General features: G+C 42.1%; 1 protein-coding gene, 1 long non-coding RNA gene and 1 pseudogene across 9 annotated transcripts in view; 1 reads left to right on the forward strand and 2 right to left on the reverse strand.

Moving 5' to 3' along the window:
• The window catches only part of SMIM3 (small integral membrane protein 3), a 16653-nt gene extending 7517 nt beyond the window's left edge, over positions 1-9136 (forward strand). The window contains exons 2-4 of one of the 8 annotated variants that reach the window (XM_015585343.2): positions 1528-1688; positions 2701-2789; positions 3494-3756. In XM_015585343.2, the coding sequence (XP_015440829.1) occupies positions 1634-1688; positions 2701-2789; positions 3494-3742 (393 nt within the window). In that variant the 5' untranslated portion in view covers positions 1528-1633 and the 3' untranslated portion in view covers positions 3743-3756. Of the gene's footprint in view, positions 1-1527; positions 1689-2700; positions 2790-3493; positions 3757-7803 lie in introns of those variants that run through there. The other 7 variants (XM_015585344.2, XM_015585347.2, XM_025043045.1 and 4 more) reach the window with 7 other exon arrangements.
• LOC112475230 overlaps positions 1-9248 on the reverse strand; it is a 45182-nt gene that overhangs the window by 6926 nt on the left and 29008 nt on the right. The window lies entirely within an intron of this gene.
• LOC112475264 lies at positions 5146-5263 on the reverse strand (annotated as a pseudogene).

The raw sequence follows: 9248 nt of genomic DNA on the forward strand, positions 1-9248 counted from the left end.
AACACGAGAGCCTGGGATTTGTGGATTTAAGAATTGTTCGTTTGGTACCTATGCCACTGAGTAGAGAGGAAAGCGTCCAGTGAGAAGTGAGTGGTGTTGAGTGACGTCAGTGCTGGGACAGAGCTGGAACCATTATCCATTTCTCTCCCAGACTCAGGAGTGTGAGCGTAGACTGTGCCGGATGCATAGCTCTCTTCTAAGTGCAGGTCAACGCACCCAATCTTGTCTGATCTCAGAAACTAAGCAGGGTCAGGCCTGGTTAGTACTTGGATGGGAGACCACCTGGGTTACCAGGTACCGTAGGCTTTACGCGCCCGATCTCAGATCTCGTCTAAGTCTAGGCCAGACTCTTACTGCTTTTGGCCAAAGCCCATTCTAGATTTAGAGAATTAAGAAGAGGTGTGCAGTCTACAAAAAAATCAGGACTTTTACCTCCAGTAATGACAAACTAGATGATTTTGGCCAATCCTCTTACTGAAGACAACTAGAAAAATTGGACCAAAAAAAAAAAAAAAATCGGCTTGAAGGTGCTAAGACATAACAAAATAATGAAGAATTCCCAGATCTCTGAGGAGACAGAAACCCAGGGGAGCGAGCCTGGCATTTGAAGCAGCATCTCTGCTACTGGAGGATGGAGAGTAAGCAGTTTTTCTGACAGACTCCGGAGTTCACAACTGCCAAGACAAGCAGAAGAAAACCCCTGCATTCTGGGGTTGAACTTCAATGAGCACTCTTAGTTCTAAGAGTGAACTAGAAGTATACCAATCCCAGAGACTGCAAGCAGTTTTGCATCATCGCAGTCCCTGCAATAAAATCGAGGTTGTTCCAGATTGTCAGGTGCCTGGCAGAAGCAAACCTACATCCTCTCTAGAGGACATAATTTCACAATAGGCTTCAATTTTTTTTAATCCAAATATAATGTCCACTATATAACTAAAAATAAACAGGAAAGGAAAAAGGCAAGATGACAAGAACAATAGAAATAACAGACAATAGGAAAAGATCTACAGGGCTCCAGAAATTGGAATTGTCAGACACACACTTTAAATAAACTTACTTACTATGATCAAGAAGAAAAAAATTCAATGTTGAGAATTTTTACATCGAACTGGAAACTCTAAGAAAGAATACAACAGATTTTTTTTAAAGAACCAAGTAGAAATTCTAGAACTGAAAAATACAGTATTAGAAATAATGGAAACTGTGAGGTAATGGATATATGTTTTAAGCCACTAAATTTGTGGTAATTTGTTATGGCAGCAATAGAAAACTCATATTACAATACTATGTCCCACTGGGTTTGTTCACGGCAGATGAAACGTCTGCAAACTAACCGTATTCTAGAAATCTACACAGAATTTAGATATTATCTAGTTTCAATCACAAAACCCATCTTTCATAGCACAGATTAAAGGCAACAACTTGCCCACAGTCAGATAGCAAGTTAATGGCAGGATGCAGGGGAGAACTCAGTCCTCCTGATGTGCAGTGCTCTTTTCAATTCCATCACTATCCTGTTTGAGATAGGAGCTGGGGAAGAAAGTGGCGCATCAGGTTGGAGAAAGCAGTGGTGGAGAATAAACTGACGTAAACAGAGAGAGCCAGCCAGGCTTCTCAATGATACCCTTTTACTATGGACAAGCTACAGGAGACCTTGAGGACCAGAGCCCTAAGCAACTTCACCACAGGTGAGGCAAGTGAGATGGTTTTCCAGAACACACACATACACACACGTGCGCACATGCACACGCACAATACAAAAGCAAAGCAATCTTCTGTCAGAAGCACTGACGTATGCGATTCTACCCTTTGCATTTTATTTCTTTGATTTATGGCCCAAATGCAAATAAAGTAGTGAAGAAAGTAATGGTGACGCCTTGGAACTTATTTATTCCTCACTGTGGGTAAGAACGTCAGAGAAGAGAAGCAGGAACACTGGAATCCTACTTGTAATGGGAAATCCCACCAAACTGGGAAAGCACCCTGATGCATATGGGATGAAGGACTGTGGGGATGGTAGCTGCGGGTCGTGGCGAACACAGGGCCAGGAGACCTGCGTTTGAATCTCGTTTACTTAGCTTTATTAACTAGCCAGTTAACCTTCCTCCACTTCTGTAAAAGAATATATTCCACACGGGATTGTTGTGAAGGCTAAGTAATGTATGGGACAAGGCCTACGACACTACTTAGTACTTGGTATTTATGAAAGAAATGATGGTTTGTGTGCGCCCATGTTTGAAGAAAGAAGAGAGAGGGGTACTTAATTTCTCTGTGCTTCTTGGAAGTAAAAGAGCTATGTCTTCTGAGTAAATAATAGTAATTCCTAAGAGGGTATCTTGTAAATAGCAAGTACTTGACAAAGGAATGAATGAATGAATGAATGAATGAATGAATGACAGAGTTATCTGTCCTGATAGTGACCAAAGACAACTCTGCTCTGTCAGAGAGGTAAAAATTACTTGCTGGGGAAAGAGCCTCGTAACTGAAAGGTGGACAGATAGCACAGATTAATCACCTTGAATTCAGTTATTCTAAAACTCCAATTTGTAGGAAATTTTAACTTACGAAATTTATACATTTTTTTGTTGGAACCAGAAAATTTGCCATATGATGGCTTTTATTTTTTCTTTTTTCCTGTTGCAAAAGGACTTGTAATTGCTTAGAAATATGGTCTCAGCGTAAAACTTCATGTTTCCCAAGCAGGCAGCAGACGCTCCCCCGCTTTCCTTCCGGGATCGGACCAAGTGCAGCACTTGATAGATGGGAAGAATTTTCCACCTTTGGAGAAGGTACAATGTTTTCCTCCTTTGCAGGAACTAAAGTTTTTTACCCTTATGCTTAGTCTCATTAATGGACACGAAATAGCTATTTTGGAATTGTTAACTTTTCCATGGAATTGTTTAAATTGCTTATACTCAGACTAGGGGTATAGGGCTGGATGGTGTCAGTGGTTTATGGTATCAGTGGCTTTTATCAGTGGCATCTTTGTCATCTTAGGGTGGTGTTAATGCAGTTTCTTAGACAAACTTATATTGAACAAATGTCAGAATTTATTATTCATTAATGAGGTAAATAAAGTATGCCAGTGTAAAATGATTAGTTTAGGCCTGACTGCTATTTTATCTTTCATGGTCATAGAAACATCACTCTTTTTTTTTTTTAATCAGTGATAAGGTTAAATTTGTGACAGGAATGGTTTGGGCCCTATTCCGACATGAACCAGTAAGCAGAAATAACAAGCAATATATCTGCAAAGCAAATGATAAACAGACTGCTCTATGGTTATTAATTAGATGCACCAAAAAAACAGAGTTTTATGCACTCACAAGGGGCCAGCGTGCCCAGGGGGCCAGAGAGAGGTCAAACAGAAGTCAGCCAGCAGCAGCATAGAGTCCTGGTTTTTCTCAAGCCAATTTTTCCAGCACGTCATTAAAGATGCTGAACATAGGGTTTTTGGAGATCTTATTTTGGGGACGAAATTTTTCTTTCACAGTGGGGAGAGGTGGAAGTGACCAGAGCCCCATTACCTGGGAAGGAACACCCACTAGAAGATACATGTCTGAGGACTGAAAAGGTTGAAACAGGGAGACGAAGCTGCCTGTGCCCTCTGCCTCCTGGTCATGTGGGTGACCCGCCTTCGGGCCCTGGAACAGTAGCTCTGGAAGGGCCCTTGGAGAAGATCACAGCCTGTGGTTTGCAAATTGTTTTGAGGAGACCGAGGGGTCAAGGGGAAGCTGAATAGCTATGTTATACCAGGTGAGCAGGCTGTGCCGGGCAGACACCAACAAAATGATGGGGAAAAGTAATTTTCTCTGATGTTTTCAGTTAGAAGAAAAAGTGACTTAAGTTTCATTATAACATGTACATTTTTACGTTACAGTTTAGTATTGCTTTTAGTCCGAATTGTCTATGTGAAGGGGGTGAGCACCCTCATCTCTAGTGCTTAGGGCCTTTAAGGATATTTACTCAGCCCTGCTGCCTGAGTAGGACCCCAAACCCCCTCCCTCGGGCCCTCCCTGGCATTCAAGAGCAGCTCCATTTTTATCTGTTTTTGTGATGGGGCTTTTAAATAATTTTATGTGCAAAAGAGTAACATTAGTACAGTGCAGAATATAAATTTTAGAAAAAGTTTCATTTATTTACCTACTTGTTCTGTTCTGTTTTCTTTTAGATAGGGGCAGTGACTTGATCAGATTTATGTCTTTGCATGATTATTCCAGAAGGGAGTGGGATTGAAGGTGGGGGGAAACCTCTGGACCTTAAGTATGCCATCTGCGCAATAAGGCTGGCTCTAGTTTCAATGATTTTTGGTTGTGGATGAGTTCTGAAGCCTGAGTTCCTGTAAATGACAGGTTTTGCTTACGAAAAGCAGCCAGGGAGATTATAGATTCCTGGCATTTGAAGTTACAGAGCCTGTTTGATGTTAATGGGTTTACCAGAAAGGGCTTTTGTGGGGTTCCTTTGGCCCAAGGAGAGCTAGTCGGTAATGTAATCAGGAGACCACAAAGAATGAATTTTCCTGCCCGCCCCCGTACCTCCTTAGCAGTGTGCATGAGTCTCCTGTGACTCATGCTTCTGTGCCTAAGACCTTAGAGAAAGTGACCATGTTTCCAAGGCTGAGGCAGGGCCAGCCTATGCTGCTCCTCTGCAGGCCCCAGCCTGATACTTCTGAGGTGGTGGGAGCCTTGCCAGAGGCTTCTCCTTCACCTTGAACTTGCCTACATCTGACCAGACTGGCTACAGAGCACCTAGGAATCAATTCTCAAATCATAGTTTTAGGAAGAGTTGCAGAGGCCTTAGAGAGCGTTGCGTCTAGGAGTTCCCAAACCTGGCTGCACATTCAAATCACCAGGGAAATTGGGCGGGGGCAGGGGGAAGGCCCCTCCCATCTCCTCTTGAGTCTAATTCAGTCAGCCTGGAGTGGTTTTTTTTTTATATTGTCCTAAGGTGGTTCTCAGTTCACATGCTACGTAGCATTTGGCGACTACTGATCTAATCTCATACTTGAATTTTATTTGACTTAAAAATGACATATGTATATATTTACTCTTTTTTTTTATTTTTTTATTTTTTAGCGAGGTAACCCTTGGTTGACCTCACAGATTGCAAGGACCTTGTCAGCTTACAATCTCTTTTTTTTTGTTATGCCTACAGCACCTGGTCTTCCTAGGTGGTCTCCCATCCACTACTAACCATGCCTGACCCTGCTTAGCTTCCAAGATCAGATGGGATCAGGCTTGTTCAGGGTAGCATGGCCATAGACTGTATTTACTCTTTTTAATACAGAGAATTATAAAGAACCCACCACAATCCTGTTTTTCCCTCAACCCAGTTGACATAAAATTAAAAGTAAAGAAGACGTACAGATGCCAACAGGTAATGAAAAGATGCTCAGTATCACTAATCATCAGAGAAATGCAAATCAAAACCACAATGAGATATTACCTCATACCTGTTAGAATGGCTATTATCAAAAAGACAGAAATAACAAGTGTTGGAGAAGATGTGGAAAAGGAACCCTCGTACACTGCTGGTGGGATTGTAAATTGGTGCAGCCACTATGGAAAACAGTATGGAGGTTCCTCAAAACTTTATAATAGAACTGCCATATGACCCAGCAATTCCACTTTTGGGTATTTATAAATGAAAACACTAATTTGAAAAGATATATATACCCCCCATGTTCACTGCAGCATTATTTATAAGTCAAAACATGGAAACAACCCAAGTATCCACTGATGGATGAAGGGATAAAGATAAAGAGAATGTGTGTGTGTGTGTGTGTGTGTGTGTGTATCACACTTATGCTGATTCCAGTGAATAGAAAACCTATGCCCATCCCCATGGATCTTAGGATATTATAAGCAATTAGCAGGTGTTATAGAAATATCAATGAAAATAACAATAGCAGTAAATTTTCATATATGTACAGTAACTTTACAAAGTAATACATGCGCATGCTTTAAAAATTCAAACAATATAAAGACATGAACAATGAAAAGCCAAGGCTTCCACTCTCAGTCTAACTTCCCAAAGGAAATCACTATTAATGCTGTCTTAGGATTCTACTCCGAAAAGATTTTTTATTTGTCTATTTACTTAATTCTATAAAATCTGAACCAAAGGAATCATCCTATACATATTATCCTCCACTTTAATTTTTTCCACTTAAAGTATTTTTGAGCTCACCATAGATCATTCTTTTTAATAATTATTAAATAAGTTAATATGTGTAACACACTGGAACAACACTTGGTGTGTGGCAACCACGATACATTTGTTAAATGAATGAATGAAAATTGCTGTATGGTGCTCCTTTATATGGGGATACCCTACTTCATTTTACTATTTATGGACACTTCTGTTATGTCGGTTGCTAAAACAAACACTGCAGCAATGAACATCCTTGTATGTGCATCTTGGGCGCCTTACTCTGGGTATGGTAATTAGTCCCTTACTTAGAGTGGCAACAGTGGGCATGGAGCCAAAGGCATTAGAAAGAAAAAGTTACTGATTAGGTAAAAGTGCGAAATAGGACGGGAATTGGGAATTCTGTCTGGTCCCTAGAATCACAGAATTAAAGATCTTAGATCTAGAAGGAACCATAGGTGATTGTTCCAGCCTCTGGGTAGGGAATGTGTTAACATTGGTGGTTCCCAAATCGTGCGCTGAGCCAGAGTGAACTTCCTGGAAAAGCGTGTGGATGGGGGCTGTGAGATATTTAAAATTTTGGACAGGAATGGTGATATTTGACATCCCTCAGGTACTGTATAATTTACTAGCTCAAGATAGTTTACAGTTTAACATTAATCTTAGTACATTCCTTTTGGTGATGGTATAATTTGTGAAGCAAAGTTTTTGGCAGTTGCCATGATATGGCAAGTCCTGGGCACCAATGAACGTGGAATAGGAAGTGAGCACAGCATTGTCCAACCTGACTCCAAAGTTCAAAAGTTGTGCAGTGCTCAACGGTTGCACGCATCCCATTAGTCATTCTTAACCAATAACTGGTTAAGAATAAAATAGTTTTCTCTTTAAATTTGTGTGTATTATTTTTTTCAAACAGCTACTAATTAGGGCATAAATGGTTATTAAGTTGTTTGAACCTGACTGGAACTGCTTCCAGTGTTAACTGGAACTGCTAGGTATTTATCTTGGCCTGAAGCGCCGTGAAGAAATTACTAAGACACTAAGGGCGCCGTAAATTGAAAAGGTTTGGTGACAACTGATTGACATACTTTATCCATCAGAACTCTATTAGCTGCAAGTGTGAGAAACCAAACTGAGTAGGTTCTTCACAGAAAAGACGCGGTCATGTTGCCAGGAGAATGGGAGAAGGGGTACAGAACCCAAAACAATGACTCTCCCACTTTACGGGTGAGGGAACAGACTGGTGGTATATGGTAGTTTAATAGTTAAACATGGAGGATCTGGAGTCCCACCCATCTGGCTTCACTTCCTTGGGCAAATCAACAGCTACATCTTTTAAGCCTTTAGAGTCCTCATCTGTAAATGCGAATAACTGAAGATAAAGGCCAAGAAATGAAAAAGGATAACAATAATAGTCTCTGCCTCATAGCATTGGTGGTTGAAGTAAGGACTGAGTTAATATACATCAAGTGTCTAGCATACCACCTGGCACATAGGAAGCCCTTGGTAAATGAGGCCAGTATTATTATTGATCAAGCTACTTTAAAGATCACACAGCTGGCAAGCTTCTGACTCCTGGAGCAGGTTTCCTTCCAACTCAGGAGGCAGGGAGAGGGTACACAACGGTGATGTCCTCTTTCCTGTCTGTTACAGAGTGAAGCAGCATGGACGCCGTCAGCCAGGTCCCCGTGGAAGTCGTGCTCCCCAAGCACATCCTGGATATCTGGGTCATTGTCCTCATCATCCTAGCCACCATTGTCATCATGACCTCCTTGTTGCTGTGCCCGGCCATGGCGGTCATCATCTATCGCATGCGGACTCATCCTGTCCTCAATGGGGCTGTCTGAGAATCTCCCAAGAGGGGCAGGGGAGGGACGGGGACAGTGCCCCAGAAAAGCAGCAGGAGGAACTTTGGAGCGGGACCCTGGAGCTTGATACGTGAGAGGAGACCTGAGTTCTGGTTTTGATTCTGCCACTGGCCAGCTATGTGAGTTTGGTCACAGGACCAAATTCGATGAGGACCAGGTTCCTTATCTTTCAAATGGGAATTATGATCCCTACTGTTCCTACCTCATGGGGTTGTGATAACCAGTGACTTGGTGGAAGTTAAAGCTGTCTGTGAGCAGTAAAGCTACCCCAGATATAAGGTGTCATTGCTGAATGCTGAGAAGCTCTGAGGAACCAAAGAACCTAATTACTAATGATGGCCTTCAAGGTGATGAGGGGGGCATTGGCACCTCTGCCAGTGCCCCTCAGGTCAAACCAAGCAAAAGCACTCTGTCATCATTCCAAGGGGTGAGCAGCATATTGGCTCAAAATTTTCTTTGAGGTGCCACTCCCTCAAGTTTTCTAATTTGGGAGGGAATTGATCATGGCAGGGGGAAAGAGATGGGTGGATCCTCCCGGGATCTTCTCTGTGCCAGAATCTCTGTCCCTGTGCAATCTGGAGGAGGGTTCTGCCATTTCTGGGCAATGAATGGCAAGGGAGCTGGGGCAACTCTTTCTTTCCACACCAGAGTCTCACAGGTTTGACACTCAAGCAATGTTGGAAAGTGCAGGGCGGCTGAGTTCCTGGCCGGCTTTCGGAATCTTCAGCCCCCACCCCGTTGTGTGCCCCCACCGCACTTGAGCTGCCTCGGCTCCTGCTATAATTAGATCCACGGTATAATGTGTACCTTCCTCATTCCCTTCCACCAGCACTGCAACCAGTCCACGGTACAGACTAATATGTTAAGAGATAGTCCCAGGACTTTTTGGAACTATGTTTATTCAAAGTGATGGTTATTTTAGATGCTATGCTTTATATTTATGTAGAGATTTCTGGACCACTCGAGCTCTTTGACTAAAATCAGAAGCATCCTGGGATTTATTAAATGATGTGAAAGGACGGCACAGATATCAGGATATTATTATGTGAAAATGATGCTTTTACTTTGATCTGATCTCACTGATGTACACAATTTCCAATAAAGTGCTAGAATGAGCATGTCTGAGGTCTTTCTTTGAGAGTCCATATTAAACTCAGGAACTCAGGTAAAAGGATTCCACTGAATTTATAGGCCTTAGAGACACAGCTTGAGTGTGGAAACAGAAAGGGA

Source organism: Pteropus alecto, unplaced genomic scaffold (genome assembly GCF_000325575.1).
Source record: "Pteropus alecto unplaced genomic scaffold, ASM32557v1 scaffold40, whole genome shotgun sequence".
Lineage (NCBI taxonomy): Eukaryota > Metazoa > Chordata > Mammalia > Chiroptera > Pteropodidae > Pteropus > Pteropus alecto.